This window comes from Cervus canadensis, chromosome 21 (genome assembly GCF_019320065.1).
Source record: "Cervus canadensis isolate Bull #8, Minnesota chromosome 21, ASM1932006v1, whole genome shotgun sequence".
Classification (NCBI taxonomy): Eukaryota; Metazoa; Chordata; class Mammalia; order Artiodactyla; family Cervidae; genus Cervus; species Cervus canadensis.
In genome coordinates, this window is record NC_057406.1 from 13,175,123 (window position 1) to 13,195,649 (window position 20,527).

The window sequence follows — 20,527 nt, forward strand, 5'->3', positions numbered from 1 at the left end:
CACAGTTTGCATCAGATGTTGGAAGTTTGCATCAGCCGGTGTATTTTTTCCCCACTGGGCCTGATGCTCATCATTGGCTGATGTGAGCAGCAGCTGTGGTGGCGAGTGGGTGGCTGTGCCCAGACCAGGGGTCTGAACTGCCCTGAGGCTCTGGCTCCCAGCCCCAGCCTCTCGGGAGCCCCAGGCTCTGGCTTAAGGGCTGGCACTCTGCAGGGGAATGTGACTTCTTGTCCAGCTTCTCCTGAGTCTCCTTTACTCATGGTTGTCTTAAACTGGCACTGTCACTTACTCTTCTATTTATAAAGTTAACAATAAGATGCTCCCAACTCCAGGAGGGAAAGAAAGCCAAACCAGCGGACTGGGCTGCCGATACAGTCGGGCCCTGGGGTTCTGTCCACAAGGGCAGCTCTGATGGTTTTACTGGAGGCTTCCCTGATGCTCGGCCAAGCCTGTGCCCACCTCCCTTGCTTCTTGTGGCTCTGCTTCAGCATCAGAGCCCAGAGCTCTGGCCCCACCCCGCCTCTGGAAGGTACTGCGTGTGCCCTAGTCCAGGTAGTTGGGCTTCATCCTAAGCCCCAAGGAGGCTTGGCCCCAGCCTTCCTGTATCTTTCCCTCTGTTTCCTCGGGTCCTAGGTGGGTACCAGGTAGCGTGGAAAGAGCCCAGAAGCCCGAGGCCCTGACTCTGGTGCTGTCTGCCCTCTGCCTCTCAGTCGCCCGTGTGAAAAATGCCCGAGTTGATCCTCGTCTATCCCACCTGATGTGTGCGTGCTAAGTCACTTCAGTCGTGTCCAACGCTGCAACCCTGTGGGCTGTAGCCCACCAGGCTCCTCTGTCCGTGGGGATTCGGGGAACCCCTGAACCAGATGGAGACCAGATCTTGAGCACCTTTGGAAAGGCGGGGGCGTGTTTTATGCAAGTCATGAACCTTGCTGTGGTTCCCCCGCTGCCCCAGGCGCCTCCCAGGGCAACTTTGTATTCGTTTCCCCTTTACTGGGTTGTCAGCGGAGATGGAGACAGCTCATCGCCGTGCTCCACGTGGCTCCCCTTCCAGACGTGCCCACGCGTGCTGGACTCGTGCTCTGAACACGAGAGATGTTTTCCCCTCTCGGTGGCAGGTGGCGCAGAAAGTGGAGGTTTGGGAGGAAGGGAAAATGTGCCGCCAGTCTGGGCTTGGTGGGGAGCTGACCTCTCCTAGGGTCCTGACTTGAACAAAGGGTGATAGGGAGGTGTTTATCCAGGCTGGGGAGCAAACCTTCTGGAAACCTCTGCCTCCTCTTCTGCTCCCCGCCTGCTGGCTTAGCTGCCTCCCTTCCCCAGGCTGGGGCTTCTGCACTGCTGAGAGCCACGGCTATTTCTTTTTCAGGCAGGAGAGATGTGTTGCTGTTGTTGTTCATGTCTGACTCTTTGTGACCCAATAGACTGCAGCACAGAGTTTACTCTAACTCATGTCCATTGAGTCAGGGATGCCATCCAACCATCTCATCCTCTGTTGCCCTCTTCTCCTCCTGCCCTCAATTTTTCCCAGCATCAGGGTCTTTTCCAATGAATCAGCTCTTCGCATCAGGTGACCAAAGTATTGGAGCTTCAGCGTCAGTCCTTCCAGTGAATATTCAGGGTCGATTTTCTTTAGAATTGACTGGTTTGATGTCCAAGGGACTCAAGAGTCTTCTCCAGCCCCACAGTTCAAAAGCATTAGTTCTTAGGAGCTCAGCCTTCTTTATGGTCCAACCCTCACATCTGTACATGACTACTGGAAAAATCATAGCTTTGACTATACAGACCTTTGTCAACAAAGTGTTGTCTCTGCTTTTGAATATGCTGTCTAGGTTTGTCACAGTTTTTCTTCCAAGGAGAAATTGTCTTTTAATTTCATGGCTGCAGTCACTGTCCACAGTGATTTTGGAGCCCAAGAAAATAAAGTCTGAGATATGTGAAGGGCTCACAGTTCAGGTGGCTCTGGGGGAGGCAGCCTCAGCTTCTTGGCTCTGGACTCTGCGGGCCTGGATCTTGGAGCGATTCCATTCTCGAGCAGCTGCGCCTTAACCCCCAGACACTTGATGCGCCATGGGTCTAGCCTGTTGTGAACGAGTACAGGATGGAGGAGAAGAAAGAGAAGGTTTGAGTCTCCAGTCTGTTAGTGCCGTGCCTCTTTGTCTTCCCCAGTGTGCACTGCTGGACCATTATTTCTGAAGTGCTGGGACCTGGCTTATCTCCCAGGATCCAGGCAGAGCCAGGATGTTGTGTTTCTTTGGTACCCTGGCTGGTGCCAGCGGCCGAGTGCCAGGCTGGGGGCCTGAAGGAGGGAGAATGCCACAGCCAGCCCTGCCATCATCCTCCTCTGACATTTTCTTACCACAAGCCTTGGAGACCCCCTTGTTACCAGCTGCAATGGCCTCTAATCTCCCTGATCAATCGATGGCCATGGCATCAGATGCCGTTGGTCTTCTGTTTTCCCTGATGCTCTCTGCTGTTCGGACTCCTGTGTCCTTCCTCCCACTGCTCCCACAACTCTGACTTCCTGGATCCTTCTTCCTTCCCCCATGAGTGACGCTGACCCCTGCTCCCCATCCCTGGGTGACCTTTTCCTCCTCCATGTCTTGTGACGTCCAGACCTGCACTCTTGGCTATGTTCCTCTTCCTCAGTGTTTAGCAGGCTCTTCAAGTCCTACACAACCCAAACCATGCTCCCTACGTTTACCTCTGAGCTTGCATATCTCCCCTACTCCAAGTGCATCCTCCCCTCCGCTCAGGCTGGAAGTCAGGATTCACACTTAGCAGCCTTCCTACACTCACTTCCCCGACCCCAACCCTAGAGAATCTGTCACAGAATCCTGCCGATTCTACCCTGTTCACATCGTTTACTTGCACCTCCTCCTCCTTCTCTTGCTGCCTCCGGTCAGACTGTCACTGTCCTCTGTCTGGGCCCGCTGCCCCGCTTCTGCCCCTGCCCTGGCCAGGCCACCCTCATCATGACAGCAGGACGCCTGTACTCCAGAAGGCCACAGTGGATGCTGGGGGGACGAATGCATGAGTTCTGGGTGGAGATGCTGGTTCAGAGGAGCAAGGTGGGTGCTCTTTCTGCAACTGCTGGACATGGTGAGTTAACATCGGGGCTCACCATTCTCATCTGGCCTTGGTGGAGACTGCTGTTGTTGCTCAGTCACTAAGTTGTGTCTGGGCTTCCCCGGTGGCTCAGCTGGTAAAGAATCCGCCTGTAATGCAGGAGACCACAGTTCAGTTGGTGGGTCGGGATGATCCACTGGAGAAGGGATAGGCTACCGACTCTGGTATTCTTGGGCTTCCCTGATGGATGACACCAGGGAAGAAGGGGACAACAGAGGATGAAATGGTTGGATGCCATCACTGACTTGATGGACATGAGTTTGAGCAAGCTCTAGGAGTTAGTGATGGACAGGGAAGCCTGGCATGCTGCAGTTCATGGGGTCACAGACAGTCGGACATGACTGAGCGACTGAGCTGAACTGAAGTCATGTCTGACTCTTTGAGACCCCATGGACTGCAGCACTCCAGGCTTCCCTGTCCTTGACCATCTCCCGGAGCTTGCTCAAACTCATGTCCACTGAGTCAGTGATGCCATCCAACCATCTCATTCTCCGTTGCCCCTTCTCCTCCTGCGCTAAATCTTTGCCAGCATTAGGGTCTTCTCTAGTGAGTCAGCTCTTCTCACCAGGTGGCCAAAGTATCAGAGTTTCAGCTTCATCATCAGTCCTTTCAATGAGTATTCAGGGTTGATTTTCTTTAGGATTGACTGGTTTGATCTCCTTGTTTTCCAAGGGACTCTCAAGCAGTCTTTATTTATTTATTTATTTTTTATTATTATTATTTTTTTTTTTCCAGTGGGTTTTGTCATACATTGATATGAATCAGCCATGGATTTACATGTATTCCCAATCCCGATCTTTAATACCGGGCTAACTTTTTATCAGTGAAGGGAAAAAAAAAAAAAAAAACTCTTCAGAGTATTATGAGGTTTTCCACTCTGGTCCAGAGGGACAAGAACTCTTCCTGGCTCTATGTGAGTACCATAAAGTAGTCCCTTTATCTTTTTTTTAAAGAAGTTTTAAAATAATTAATTAATTATGGCTGTGTTGCATCCTAGTTGAAGTGCCCCGGCTCAGTTGCCCCAAAATGCATGTGATCTTAGTTCCCTGATCAGGGATCGAACCTGCAACCCTTGCATTGAAAGGCAGACTCTCAACCACTGGACTGCAAGGGAAGTACCAGCAGTCCCTTTATCTTGCTTGCAGTTATATTCTTGGTCTCAGGTAGCGTCCTCACAGACATGATTTGGTCAGCCTTGGCTGAAGACTAGAGGGACTCTCTCTCCAGTTCTCCAAAGCCCCCTCACTATGGAGTCTTCCTACCCTCCAGCACTCTGCCTTTCAGACTAGCTGCCTTGCTGTCCTGACTCCCATCTTTGTCTCTTCCACCAAGGAGAGATGTTTCACTCTGCCTCTGAATTTTCCCATTCCCCACAGCACAGCTCAGACACGCCAGGCAATAGGCTGGATCATTGTAGGCTTGCCTTGTTTATTGTCTTTCAGAGATCTAGTTTTTCACTGCCTGGTGTTCAATGTCTTGAAAACTGTTATTTCATATATTTTCTCCAGCTTTTAAATGGGTCATCGAAATTGCCTTTGAGTGCTTTGAAAAACCCAGATTCCTGGGATCTACCATTGGCTGATTTGAGGCCACTTTGGAGTAGATCTAGATATTATTGGGTGGCTGACAGTGTTCCCTTTCTAGCTGGAGCAACTGTACTTTCAGTCAATACTCACATTGGGAGCCTCTGATTAAAGGAGTCAGTCACTTCTGCTAAGAATCTGAGTGGAGAGATATTTATTAATATTTAAAGCAAATGAGTTTCCAGGAACCGGGTAGAAAGTGTCTGGAGGAGTCCATGGAAACCAGACGAAAATCTGGATTAAGCAGATGTGGCTTTGGTTTTGGCCAACAACTTGCAGATGAGGACGAGATGGTTGGATGGCATCACCAACTCAATGGACAGGAGTTTGAGCAAACTCTGGGAGATGGTGAGAACAGGGGAGCCTGGCGTGCTGCAGGCCATGGGGTCTCAAAGAGTTGAACATAGCTTAGCAGCTGAATGGCAACAATAACAACTTGTGATTTTCTTTGTGACTTAAGACTCTGTAGCTTGTTTTTCTCTAGCCATTGGTGTATGGGATAGATCATGGAACCAGAGACTCTGTGAGGGGCCAGCTCCAGGGTCCTGACCAGTCCTCCACGGGGGCTGAGTCAGCTCTTCTGAACCTTGGCACTGTTATCTGCAGCTCTGTCTTTGCACCACTTGGGTGTGAAGAGATTGTTGGAAAAGCATCTACAACGAATGCACTTGAATCTGTACTTGAAGCCACTTGTAGACTCTACAGATGAAATGATGGGGCTTAGCAAATGCATTCTGTATTTGCAAGATATTTCCTTCTAGAAATCCCGGAAGATAGGACACTTCTCAGTAAAGATATTTGGGGCACTACTGAACCCTCTGAAGAATGTTGAATATTATTCAGATTCTGGTGATTATTTGTCTTGGTTTTGTCTTTCTTCCTGCCACCTCTCTGCCCTGTCAAGGGGAAAGAAAGGTCTCTGATTGCACGGTGGGAAGGAACCTTGCATAATATATTTATGAAGGGCAGCATTGACCCAGTTGAATGCAAGGATGCTGTAATCAACACGTCTTTATGGGGCCCCAGCACTGTGCCAAGTATGAAGAGAGAAACAGTGACACAGAACGTCTGCTTACCGGTCTGAAGGAATCTGCTTCTTGGTTGTAGACTCAATACCTACAAGCATGTGTGTTCAGTCGCTGTGGCCATGTCTGACTCTTTGCGACCCCATAGGCTAAAATCCACCAGGCTCCTCTGTCCCTAGGATTTTCCTGACAAGAATACTGGAGTGGGTTGCCATGCCCTCCTCCAGGGGGATCTTCCCAACCCAGTGATCAAACCGCGTGTCCTGCGTCTCCAATATTGCAGGCGGATTCCTAACCACTGAGCCAACCAGGGAAGCTCCCAATGCCCACAGTTGTGAGACAGTTTGCATGAGACCCTTTGCCAACAAAACGGAACAGAACGTAACCAGTAGCTTTGGACCAGCAGATGCCATGGGAATGAGAAGCAGCAGGAGAGACCAGGTGTTGGGGCTGGAGAAAATGACTGACTTTCCGTGATGGGCATGTTCCTGAAGACAGCAACTGCATAGTTCTCAGAAAGCTCTGGGGAGGAGGGGCAGAACGGAGCCCAGGGAGCAGACAGTGCGGAGAGTGAGGACTGGAGTCTGGTAGGCAGAGCAACAGAGCTCTCAGAGCAGCCAAAGCCACCACGTGCAGTGCCAGAGAAGGGCCCAGGGAGCATCCAGAAATAGTACCAGGGCAGAGAGTCAGATGGCCGGAGATGGACGCCTTGTCCTCCTGTACCACACTTCAGAATCTCCTCTGAATGTTTATACACACGGTGTCTTTAGTCATCACTGAAACCCTGCAAAAAGCAGGACACATAATTATTGCCATTTGACAGGGATGGAAGCTGGAGGTCAGAAAGGTTAAATGGAGTTTGCATCGTAACCTGAATAGGGAAAGAGAGAATGAAGACCAGAACCCACAGGTGCCCTGTGTGTGTGTGACTTCTTCCTGATACCCTCTGCCTCCATGGCGACCCTGGCTGAGCATAGAGTCACCTGCCCGGCTCAGATCCCACGTGGATGCTGTGATCCAAATCCAGGATGAGGGCTTAATCCAACTCTGGGCAAGATGAGGGTCAGGGGAGGAGATGGTCTTTCTGCACATCTGTCCGTAAAGGAAGCAGAGAGGAGCTTGGTGACGTCCTTCCAGTCAAAGGAGACACAGGCCTCTGTTGGCTTGGGGAGGGGGAGGTGGAGGAAGGGGGAGGGGAGGGAGGGGTTGGGGCGCATGGCAGGTCTGCTGTTTAAGTCCATTAAGGAGGAAGAACCAGGAGCCAAGCATCCAATTAACCTGACATCTCTTGCAGCCAAAATATCTGAGGATATAAGAAGAAAATTTTAATATGTGGAGGCTTGGGAGAAAAGTGACTAATAGCTGGAAAACAGCCCCAGTTTATTAAAAAAAAAAAAAAAATAGGTCAGGCCCAACAGCTCCAAAAGATTCCTTCCCAGCAGTTCCAGATCTGGGAGATGGAGGGGGTACTGCATGGTGGCAACGCCCCCCTGACATGAGGCAGGCGTGGCTATTGTGCCACAAACAGATGGCCCAGTGCTGCCAGGAAGTGATGGGATACCGTGCACGTCCTTGGAGGTGAGCTGCACTGCGACCCTGGCCGTGACCGGAGGTTAGGGACTGGCCCAGGTCACCCAGCCTGCAGGTGGCTGAGCCCTCACCCAGCCCCAGTCCTTTGGCTGTGAGAGCCAACATGCTTTCTGTAAGCCATGGCTGCCTCTCCTTCAGGTGACCTTGGCTGGCTCTGGCGTTGCCTGAGAATCGCAGTGGCCCTGAGACAGGGCCAGGCTGGCCTCCGAGGGCTGCAGCAGGGGGCCACCGAGGGATGGAGAAGGTGGGCAGCTGCCCCCAGTCCTGCCTGGACCAGGCTTCGTGGGTAGCCCTGGGGGAGCTGGTTAAAGTGCAGGCTGGCCGTCCTGACCCTCGGAAGATCAGATTCTGTCAGTCTGGGGATGGGCCTGACTCCCATCACAAAGTCGTCCTGTCAGTCAGTCCCCAGATGATTTCCCTCAGAACATTGCTTTCTAGAGACATTTATATAGCTCTCTCAGGAAAAAAAGATGCCCCAGCTATTAAATTGGTAGCACTAGACACCCTTCTCTGTCCATAGGATTTCCCAGGCACGAGTACTGGAATGGGTTGCCATCTCCTTCTCCTGGCAGGCTACAAGTCTATGGGGTCTCAAAGAGATGCACACGGCTGAGCACACACACATGCATGCAGACACCCTTGTTGCCTCTTAGAGATTCAGGATTTGTTTTAGCAAATTAAAGTCTTAAGAGGATTGCAATTAAGAAATCTCTTTATACTTTGTAGTCTATACATACAGCAAATTGTTACATCGTATATGCCTTCAACTTCCACAATGATATATGTCAATTTGATCTCAAGAAAGCTGGGAAAGAAAAGAAATTTCTTTGGCTTTTTTTTTTTTTTGCCCACACTCAACCATAGAACCCTTGATTCCAGGAGTATCTCTTCTGTGGGAAACAATATGAAAATAATGCAGCTGTGGACAAGCGGTTCTCAGTCTCTGGATGCTGTAGAATCCAGGATGGAGGTGGGAGGTTTGTTGGGATAGATCGTGGGGCCCCACCCACCCCAGAGCCTCAGTATTTCCTGTGAGGTCCAGGTACTTGGTTCCTTACAAGCCTCCCAGTGGTGGCTGCTGCTGCTAGTGGTCTGGGGACCTCCCAGTGAGAGCCACCCTGAGGCCCCTCTGTGAGCCCCTGGGAGAGAGAGTGGGTAGGAACTGAGAAGGGTGGGCAGCATGACCTGGGGGTAGGGCATTCCTGGGAGCATAGCCTTGGAAGGGGCGTGAGTCTGAAGTTAGAAAAAAGCACGTGGGGATGGGCTTTGCTGAGATGCCAGAGCTGCAGTCAGGGACACCATACAATGGGCTTCTCTGGGAGCTCAGATGGTAAAGAATCTGCCTGCAATGCAGGAGACCTGGGTTTAATCCCTGGGTCAGAAAGATCCCCTGGAGAAGGAAATGACAACCCACTCCAGTATTCGTGCCTGGAAAATTCCATGGACAGAGGAGCCTGGTGAGCTACGGTCCATGGGATAGCAAAGAGTCGGACACGACTGAGTGACTAACACTTTCACACCACACAATGGAGAGATGCCAGACTGTGACATGATCAGAGTCTGGCCTTGCCCCAGGGGTCTCTGTGCCTTTAAAAAGCCAACTCAAGGGAGGTGCATGAAGGTGACTGTTGACAAATGAACAAGCATAGGGGCCATGCCTGGGGAGACAACTCCGCCTTGTGGGACCGGCGGCCTCTAGACCCTTCTCCCCATTCATCTCTGGGTTGTGCAGGCTTCTCATCACAGGGTGAGAAACAGGGAGCTGGCTCCTGGCTTCCACTGCACAGTGCTTCCTTCCAGGGTGATGGGTCGGGGCTGACTTCGATATTCCTCTGCTGATACCTCCTCTTTCAGCCCAGGTGATAGGAAACACGGGGGCAGCAGTGGAACCAGGCCCGTCTTTGGCCCAAGGCAGGCAAGAAAGCTGTATATCTGTGGTATGGTCATGGCAGTGGTAGGGGACAGGGGAGTCCCTGGTGCCCGACACAGCCATGACTGCCTGGGTGCTGCCCAACACACACCCTTAGGATGACCCCCTGCACCAGAGCTCTGACACCCTTTCTAGAGGCAGACAGATGGTGCTAGAAGATCTTGCTCTGGGTCACTACCAGCTGCGTGGACCATGGTCAAGATTGCAGTCTTGGGAATAAACATGGGTGAGGGGGAGAAAAGGGTGACCCCAGGCTGGCTAGGGAGAAGATGAAGACAGCTGGGAAGGAAGAGGCTGTGAGGCCTGGCCCGGGAGCCCTCCTCCTCCCATGCCCTCCTCTGCTCCCCCTCTGGTGCCCCCACCCCACAGGTCCCTTTCTGTCCCTCTGCGGGGCCTCAGGCCAGGCAGGCAGCTGCGGAGGACAGGCTCAGGTTAGAAAAAGCTCTCCTGACATTTAGAGACAGAGCAGGATTTGGCACCTCCAGTGGCGCCTTTTGTTCTCAGGAAAATCGTTCGTTCAGCTTGGGCTGGCGCCAGTGACAGCCATTTATAGCCCAGCGGGCTTAGGTGGCTTCAGCTGCCTGGTGCAGAAAGGCTGGCTGCCCCCTGCCCCCCACCCGCCTGCAGGCTCTCGGTCTCCCTGCTCCTCACCCTCCTTATCCTCTCTCTCCTCTCTCCGCCCCTCCCCTGTTTTCTAGAGGTCCCAGTTCTAGATTTGCCCATGTGACCCTAGACACATCCCTTTCCTCACGTAGGCCACGACTTCTCCTGGAGTTCGCTGTCTGCTCGCTTTGGGAATCTTGCATGATACCACTACACCAGCGGCGCTGTCCACTCGCTTTGGAACTCAGTCACCTTGGCGAGGTGCCTACCTGTGCCAGTCTCCACTGAGGGCTTGTCCTCTGCTTCCACATGGCCTTTGAGCCTCTCCCCTCAAACCCCAGGGTGGGCTTCCTGCCTGGGCTGGCTTTGCTACCTACTTCTGAGTGCAGAGTCTGGCTTCCAGCAGAAGCTGTCAAGCTTGGTGGGACAGAACTGGCCCAACCACAGTATCAGGGTCAAGAGCACGGCTTTGCTGTCAGACAGACAATAACTGGTTCATGTGTTGGCGCTGTTATTCACTAACTCTGGGCTTAGGAAGTGATTGAATTTTTCGAGCTTCAGCTTCCTCACCTGTAAATTTTAGTACCTAATTGAGTTATCACAAGGCTTTTATGGGATATTTGTAAAGTCTTTAGCATAGTGCCTGGAACACACTGTGCTCTCAGTCACTGTTAAGGATCAACACCATCACCACCATCATCACCATCATGACCATCATCATCATCATCACCATCACTACCATCATCACCATCACCACACCATCACCACCATCATCACCACCATCACCACCATATCATCACCACCATCACCACCACCACCACCATCATCACCACCATCATCATCACCACCACCATCACCATCATCATCACCACCACCATCACCATCACCATCACCACCACCATCATCATCACCACCACCACCACCACCATCATCACCACCATCACCACCATCACCACCATCATCACCATATCATCACCACCATCACCATCATCATCACCACCACCATCACCATCATCATCAACACCACCATCACCATCACCACCACCATCATCATCACCACCACCACCACCACCATCATCACCACCATCACCACCATCAGCATCATCATCACCATCACCACCATCATCATCACCACCATCACCACCATCACCACCATCATCATCACCACCATCACCACCATCAGCATCATCATCACCATCACCACCACCACCACCATCATCATCACCACCATCACCACCATCAGCATCATCATCACCATCACCACCATCACCACCATCATCACCATATCATCACCACCATCACCATCATCATCACCACCACCACCACCACCATCACCACCACCACCACCGTCATCATCACCACCACCACCATCATCACCATCACCACCATCACCACCATCACCACCCTCATCACCATCACCACCCTCATCACCATGTCATCACCACCATCACCATTATCATCACCACCACCATCACCTTCATCACCACCACCACCACCATCATCATCACCACCATCACCACCATCAGCATCATCATCACCACCACCACCACCATCACCACCATCATCACCATCACCACCATCACCACCATCACCATCATCATCACCACCACCATCACCATCACCACCACCATCATCATCACCACCACCACCATCATCATCACCACCATCACCACCACCATCACCACCATCACCACCATCACCACCATCAGCATCATCATCACCATGTCATCACCACCATCACCACCATCACCACCATCATCACCATATCATCACCACCATCACCATCATCATCACCACCACCATCACCATCATCATCACCACCACCACCACCACCACCATCATCATCACCACCACCACCACCATCACCACCATCAGCATCATCATCACCATCACCACCATCATCATCACCACCATCACCACCATCATCATCACCACCATCACCACCATCAGCAGCATCATCACCATCACCACCACTACCACCATCATCATCACCACCATCAGCATCATCATCACCATCACCACCATCACCACCATCATCACCATATCATCACCACCACCACCATCATCATCACCACCACCACCACCATCACCACCACCACCACCACCATCATCATCATCACCACCACCACCATCATCACCATCACCACCATCACCACCCTCATCACCATCACCACCCTCATCACCATGTCATCACCACCATCACCATTATCATCACCACCACCATCACCTTCATCACCACCACCACCACCACCATCATCACCACCATCACCACCATCAGCATCAGCATCACCACCACCACCACCATCACCACCATCATCACCATCACCACCATCATCATCACCACCACCACCATCATCATCACCACCATCACCACCATCACCATCATCACCATCACCACCCTCATCACCATGTCATCACCACCATCACCATTATCATCACCACCACCATCACCTTCATCACCACCACCACCACCATCATCATCACCACCATCACCATCACCATCATCACCATCACCACCACCATCACCATCACCACCACCACCACCATCATCATCACCACCACCACCATCATCATCACCACCACCACCATCATCATCACCACCATCACCACCACCATCACCATCATCACCATCACCACCATCACCATCACCACCATCATCACCATGTCATCACCACCACCATCACCTTCATCACCACCATCACCACCACCATCACCTTCATCACCACCATCACCACCACCATCACCTTCATCACCACCATCACCACCATCATCACCTTCATCATCACCATCACCACCACCACCACCACCATCATCACCACCATCACCACCACCATCACCTTCATCACCACCATCACCACCATCATCACCATCATCATCACCATCACCACCACCACCACCACACCACCATCATCACCACCATCACCACCATCAGCATCATCATCACCATATCATCACCACCATCACCACCATCATCACCATATCATCACCACCATCACCATCATCATCACCACCACCATCACCATCATCATCACCACCACCATCACCATCACCACCACCACCACCATCATCATCACCACCATCACCACCATCATCACCATCACCACCATCATCACCATCATCACCACCATCATCACCATCACCATCATCATCACCACCATCACCATCATCATCACCATCATCATCACCACCATCATCACCACCACCACCACCGTTATCAACACCATTGTCATCTACCCCCATTTTCAGGTGGAAGTGCGGTTAGGTAAAAATTTCTGTCTCTGAATCCCCAGCGTTGCCCATGGAATTCCCACCAACCCTTCAAGGACCAGCTGGACACCACTTTTGCAGGGAGCCCTACTCCAGTTTCCAGCTTCGGTGTTTCCACAGCCCTTTATCTAATATCTCAGCCTTTAGGAGCCTGGGCCTATTGACTGCAGTGGAATGCGGTGGGCCAGGGAGATGCCAGGTGAGAAGTACTGGTGAGAAGCTGTGTGCTGAAGACGCCCTGGGAGAGGCCAGAGCTGGGGGCAGGTCACAGCATCCGAGGAGTCCTGATCCGCAGTGGACACTAAGAATAGAAGACAAAGTCACAAATCCTCTCAGCGGAAGGTGACCCTGAGCAGATTGGGGAGCAGGCAGCAGTGGGAGATTTTCCACCAGAGCAGTGCCCTGAGCCCAGGGCCCTGCGGAGGAGCAGGGAGGGCAGGCCAGGGCATGACCACAGACAGCCTTGTGGAAGTGGTTACCAGAACCAGACAGAGTCTCAGGGAGCCCTGTGGAAGGGACCTTGGACTCAGAGTCGAATGGAGCTTGGGGGTGCAGGAGGCCCCTGGGACACTGACCATGCAACAGCCTGGCTCAGCTGGAACTTTTTCTCTCTTAGTGTATTTAAGTGGAGTCAAGATTGGGGCAGCTTCATGCACGGAGCCCTCTCCTGCATTAGTTGACTACACAGCTTCCTGAGCACAGGATCCTCTGGACACGAGAGGCTGAACGAGGTTGGCTTTGTTCTGGTGCCCTTGTCTGGCTGCTGGAGTGCAGCGCTTGGGTCACATGTCCTCAGAGCAGGGGCCGTCCCAGAACCAGAGGCGTGAGGACACGTGCTCCTGAGCCTCTCCTCCATGTCCCCTGGTGCCTCCAAGGTCCTCAGAGGAGGGTGCTTCTCGCTGCCCCATCCTCACCCCCTCTACCCTCTTCCCTGAGGTCTCTCCCAAGTGAACCCCTCAGGCCCCCTCCTCTGCAGATGGCCTCCAAATCTAGAGAGCCAGCCTAAGCTTCCATCTGAGGTCTGGGGCCACAGTTCCAGTGTTTCTACTTTCGGCTCTTCACAAAGCTCATACTGGTTCGTGGCGTACATTTAAAAATACATGAACCAGCACAAGGACGGAAGGAATGAACTGTCCACAACCCAACACGCTGTGACAGTTGCCGCCGACTTGAGGACCTTCCCCAGGCCTCCCCTCCTCACTCACAGGCATGAAGAGGCTTCAGTTCTAAAAATGCTCTCTCTTCACCCACTGGCGCTCCTCAACCCACAGTTCGTCATGATCACATTTCTGTTATTAAACACTCTTCTGCCACATTTGAAACGGCTGTGTAGATGCTCCGTGGTTTGTACAATCAGTTCTGTTTTGTGAAAACCCCAGGTTGGCTCATATTCTTTCTTCCTTTTTTTAGTCTTTATTGAATTTTGTTGCAATATTGCTTCTGTGTAATGTTTTGTGTTTTTGGCCAAAAGGCATGTGGGATCTTAAGCTCCCTGGCCAGGGATCAAACCTGCACCCCTTGTACTGGAAGGCAAAGTCTTAACCGCTGGACCACCAGGGAAGCCCCTGACTCATTTCCTGCCGTGATGAATAGAGTCATCACCAAATTCTTACAGCCACGTGCTTATGATTATCCACGATTCTTCCCTTAGGATATATTCCAAAAAAATGGAATGGCTGTGCTAAAGGATTTGTGCTTTTTACCACTTTTAATGCATTTGTCAAACTATTTTCCCAAAAAGTCTCACTAGCACTAGAAGTATCTGAAAGCATTTATTTTTCTGCAATCATTACAAATCCAGTTTTAGTCTTTTTTTTTTTTTTTTTTTTTGGAGTGGGTAGGGAGAGAGTTGCGCTTATTTGGAATTTAAAAGTTATAACTTTTTTGTGTTCACTGGATGTTATCTGTTTCCAGAGAGACTGAATATTCTGGCAGCATGTTAATTTGCCATTTGTGGTGATCCTCATGTGAGTTGACTGTAAGATCCTTTCTTTGTTCAGTGTTAAATTGGAGATGTTCCTCTTGTTCTGGCTGGTTTATAAGGGCTCCCTCCATTGAAGGGGTAAAGAATCTGTCTGCAATGCAGGAGACCCGAGTTCAATCCCTAAATTGGTAGAGAAGATTCCCCTGGAGAAGGGAAAGGCTTCCCACTCCAGTATTCTTGCCTGGAGAATTCCGTGGACAGAGGAGCCTGGTGGGCTACAGTCCATGCGATCGCCAAGAAGCAGTCACGACTGAGTAGCTACCACTTCCACCGCGTGAAGAACATTAACTTTCGCTGCCTTGTGTGGCAGAGACGTGCTTCTCAGTTTCTCATTGACCTTTCGGCTGTGTTTATGGCATTTCCCAGCTGGGACGACATCACCGCCTGCCTGCCGGACATCTTTCCTCATATGGTGCAGTGACGTGTCCAACTTCTCACAGGCAAATCGAAGTTTATTCTCCCCCCTCTCCCCCTGGCCCCAGCAGGCTCTTCCTGCTGACTTGCTTATTTCTGTTTGTGGCACCACCACTTTCCTAGTCAGCCAGGCTTGAAATGTTGAAGTCATCTTTGATTCCAGCATCTCTCTTCTCCCCTCCCTTCCGACAGTTGCCAACTCCTGTGGATTCTATTTCTGCGATTTCTCTGGCAGGCAGCGCCTCTGATACCACAGTGGCTAAGTGGCTCATTATCTGGACTTTGGAACCGGGCTCGGAGGCTCGTACTTTGCCTCCCAGCCCCACTTTCCCCCTCATCCTTCCTCCTTGCAGCTCTCCCCACCACGCCCCCCCACCCCCCCGGCAGGCTGCCAGAGCATCACTCTTCCTCAAGTAGAGCTCAAACCTTTGAGCTCCCTGACTGCAAACCACCAACAGCTCCCTCTCGATCTCATATTTAATTACAACCTCTTAGCCTGGCTGTAATTTCTTCTAGTCCGATCTCCCAGTATCCCCGCCATGTTCCCCAAACAAGCTCCACTGCTTCTCTACCCTTTTCCTATTTGCTGAAGCCAAGCCCTCCTAGAATTCTCACGTCCTTCTAGTCGACTCCCTCCCATCAGCCACAGCCACCAAAATCCATGGGGAAAGCCCCACGATCTCAGGTCTCTCTCAGTCTTCAAGTTGAAGTGACTTCTCTGTACTTGGCACTTGCCCCACACCCCACCCCCACCCGCCCCGGCCCAGAGCAATTAGCTTGAGTTTTTCTTGTAAAGCCAATCTTTCTCCACCATCCAGTGGAGCCTCAAGGGTCTCCGACTCCCACTAGATCGTGTCTTTAGAGGGCACGGTACTTGCATGTTTGTTTCTTCCACGGGATGCACAGCACTCACGGCTGCCAAATTTCAGTGGGTGTTTGTGGAATGAAACAGGCGGTGATGCCTGGAGGTAACGTACCTCTGCTGTTGCCCACCCCAGCCCCCTGGGACAGGGCACCCTGGCCGCCAATAGGCAGATCTCAAGTCCTCTCTCTCTGCAAGAACCCGAGCTGGGCTGATGGCCTTGGTACCAGGGCTTGGGTCACAGTCAATTCTTTGTCCCCTGGACCTGTGATTATTGAGATGAACGGCCCCGAATCCACCCATCATTTGCCTCGCGATGCAATGGGAGGCACATGGTGGCACTTTGTAAGTTGGCACCAGGGAAAGAAACTCACAAAGCCTGTGGCAAGGACCTTGGACTCAGAGAGGCTTGGAGCTCAGGGGTGCAGGAGGCCCCTGTGACCTTGACTGTGGGAGAGCCCAGTCCAGCTGGGACTCTCTGTCTCCTTAATACATTTAAACGGAGTCAAGCTTGGGGTCAGCTTCATGCACAGAGCCCTCTCCAGCGTTAGAGGTGACTCTGCAGCCAGCACGGGAGAGTGCAATTGACACAGTCTATTTTTAGCCTCCCAGAGGCCGTGACCAACATCCCAAGCGGGGGGTGGGCGCACCTGCTGCATTCTAATGAGGCAGCCCATTGCCTCCTCTGCCAGACAGCCCGGGATCGAGCCGACCTGGAATCTGAGGTTGCTAAACTGGGAAGTCTGCTTATTTCCCAGAGGCTGTAGCCTAGATACACCAGGAAAACGGGACCATTACCACCCCTTCGAGCTCGGTCCCCTCCAGCCCAGGGCTCTGGGCAGTCTTGGGGCTATGCCTGCAGGACAGTGGAGGGGATGGACTCGGATCTCTTGATCTTGCTCTGTCCTAGGACCTCCCTGTTTCCCTTGCTGGAGAGGAGATAGTAAGTCTGTGTGGACCCAGCACACAGATAAGAAAACTGAGGCATAAACAAAGAGATGTTAGTGTACTCGGAATATTGTTACTACTACTACCGATTATTGCTGTTGTTCAGTGATTATGTCATGTCTGACTTTTAGTGACCCCGTGGACTGCATCATGTCAGGCTTCCCTGTCCTTCAACATCTCCTGGAGTCTGCTCAAACTCATGTCCATTGAGTCGGTGATGCCATCCCACCATCTCATCCTCTGTCATCCCCTTCTCCTCCTGCCTGCAATCTTTCCCAGCATTGGGGTCTTTTCCAATGAGTTGGCCCTTTGCATCAGGTGGCCAAAATATTGGAGCTTCAGCTTCAGCATTAATTAACCAATGATAATTCATATAATAAAGCACTTACTACATGCAAAAAGTGTTCTAAACTCTTTACACGTATTAACGCATCACTTAAAGTAGACTTTTACAAATTCGGGATGCCTGGATTTCCTACACTTTGGGAAAGGCAATCTTCTCCTGGCAGAACCATGTTTCTGCAGCGAAGCCTGAACTTCTGGGCTTCTGTCTCCTCCTCTGTCTTCCCCTTAGCCAGTGGAGGAGGAAGGACTGGTCAGTGCCGAGCAGCAGCTGAGGGGGGTGGAGCTGAGCTGGCTGTCAGGTCAAGGAACCAGGGATGGGCCATGTGCTCACAGGAGGTTGTCTATCAGTGACGGCACTCGCAGTTCAGAACAAACTTCTGCTGAAGTTCAGAGTCAAACAGTGAACCAGAAACTGGGGGAGGGCAGACAACAGGTGTGAGAAACCAGAACCCAAGAGACCTGCATTTCGGGGGCTGGGGGCTGCCTGTGTGGTGGAGAGAAGTCCAGGGGCTTAAGCTGCCTAAGAATACAGATGGGATTTGTTTTCGTCAAACACATTCATGGTGCCCTGGGCCCTTCTCTGAGCCCTTACCAGTTACCACCTTCCCTAGTCTTCAGGACGGCTCTACGTGGTGGGGACCTTTATATTCCCATTTTAGAGTTGGGGAAACTGAGGCTCCAAGAGGTGAATAATTTTGGCCAAGGTTGTGCAGCTGGTGAGTGGCAGGGATTCATGTTTAAGGGGACTGGCCCTTGAGATCCATATTCCAGCCACTTTGCTATGGGGTGCTATGTGACACTATTACCTCTTTCCCTTTATTCTCCTCTAAGGAAAGGTATTAATGTCCCCATTTGACAGATATGCAAACTGAGGCACACATCGGCCCAGGTCACCAACTAGTAGGAGACAGAATTGGGTTAAATTCAGGAGGCTTCCCTGATGGCTCAGTGGCCAATACAGGAGCCATGGGTTTGATCCCTGGGTCAGGAAGATCTTCTGGAGAAGGAAATGGCAGCCCACTCCAGTATTCTTGCCTGGAGAATCCCATGGACAGAGAAGCCTGGTGGCTACAGCCCATGGGGTTGCAGAGTCGGATACAACTTAGCGACTAAACAACAGATAGGTTTGGTTCCTAGGTAAGCACACTGCCGACCACACAGCACGACCATCAGCTTGGGGATACCATCCCTTCGTCACCTTGGCTGCTGGGGCTGATGGAAGCTGGACTGGGGGAGGGGAGGGAGAGGAAGAGGGAACGCGGAGTCTCAGAGGGCACGGCGTGGTCGCTGTTCACACCTGCCCCTCCTCTTTCCCAAAGGTGAGCAGCCCCCCATCTCAGCCCCCGCAGCCGGTCGTCCCAGCCAAGCCTGTGCAGTGTGTCCACCACGTGTCCACTCAGCCCAGCTGCCCAGGACGGGGCAAGATGTCCAAGCTGCTGAACCCGGAGGAGATGACCTCGAGGGATTACTACTTTGACTCCTATGCCCACTTTGGGATACACGAGGTACGGTATTCTGCGCTGTTGGCCAAGCGAGGCGAGCTGGGTCCTGCGGTGACCGCACTTTTTCCTAGGGCAGCATCCCGCATGCAGTTCTCTGCTGTCATTAAGGGAGATCTCCCCAAAGCTCAAGGCCAAGGGCTGTCTTCATCCTGGGGGCTCCCCATGTAAGAGATCAGGGCCAGGCCTGGAGCCGGTGAGCAAGGGAAAGCACGTGACTGGGTGTTTCTCAATCAGAGAGGAAGAGATGCTTCTGGGGTCCTTGTTTTATGGTCCAGCATCCTCGCCTCTGCCTGAGCCTGAGTCTGGAGGTCCAAGAAGACCAGACATCCTTGGTCCTTACTACCAGATGCTTTGCAGCTGGGGGTTCTTCTGGCATCTTGATGTCCTGTCTTCAGGCAGACATGGGTCCACAAGTTCGCTCTGGACTAGTGAGCACCTCTAGGCAGGGTCAGCAGGCTTCATTGGGAACCTGGGCCTGTCTGACACCCTGATTGATTCTCAGGAAGTTCTTATGTCTAAATGCTGTCTTCTTCCATAGCAGGGGAGATTGATGTTAGCTGCGGAACAGAACAGAGCCTTCTAACGAGCGCTTCCTGGCTGCAGCGGGGGCACAGGCAGTATTTCTTACCTCCCTCCCCCACCACCTCCAGCACCTCCTCACCCCAGATAAACAACTAAACAACGGACATGAGATGAGCCAAGCGCGTACTCAGGGCTGGCCGCTCTTCTCAGCAAGCTATCTGTGTCGTTGCATCGAAGCCCCAAGCACTCTATGAGGGAAGTGTTTCTATGATCCCCCTACAGTATGAAAACGTTTTGAAAAAGGAACAAAGGCTCGCTTGCTATGCAAATGCTTTTTCAAAAGTAGTCACCGAGCTCCCCTTTCAATTAGATGCTTCTGTAAACCCTTCCTTTATCCAAACAGTGGTGCTGCATTGCCAAAAGCATGTTTAATAAGTCATAGGCAGCTTTTTCTTTTTCTGAGTGCCTACTCCATCCACACTGGGTGTTGCTCCCCATGTTTTATGTTACTGACTCATTGGTTCCTCAGGCCAAAAAACCCAACAAGTTTGGTATTATTATTTGTCCCCAGATGAGGCTATACAACCTTAAGAATCTTATCAACCTCCATTCGTCTTTGCTGGTTTGTTGGTGCTCAAGCTGATACTCGGCAGAGCTAGAAATGAAACCTTCACGTTTGTGGCCCCAGGGCCATACAGCGTTTTAAATGGGACTTTCTCTCTTTCTAACTTTGCCTTTGTTCCTGCTGGTCCCTTTGCAGTTTCCCAAGGAGGCAGAGGGTGGAGGGGTCTGACCCCCCGAAGATGGCTCTCCACATCAGAGCATGGGG

General features: G+C 51.8%; 1 protein-coding gene across 4 annotated transcripts in view; it reads left to right on the forward strand.

Moving 5' to 3' along the window:
* Positions 1-20,527, forward strand: part of PRMT8 (protein arginine methyltransferase 8) — a 73,729-nt gene that overhangs the window by 14,057 nt on the left and 39,145 nt on the right. For all 4 annotated transcript variants that reach the window (XM_043440237.1, XM_043440234.1, XM_043440235.1 and 1 more), the window contains one exon: positions 18,994-19,179. In XM_043440237.1, the coding sequence (XP_043296172.1) occupies positions 18,994-19,179 (186 nt within the window). The remainder of the gene's footprint in view (positions 1-18,993; positions 19,180-20,527) is intronic.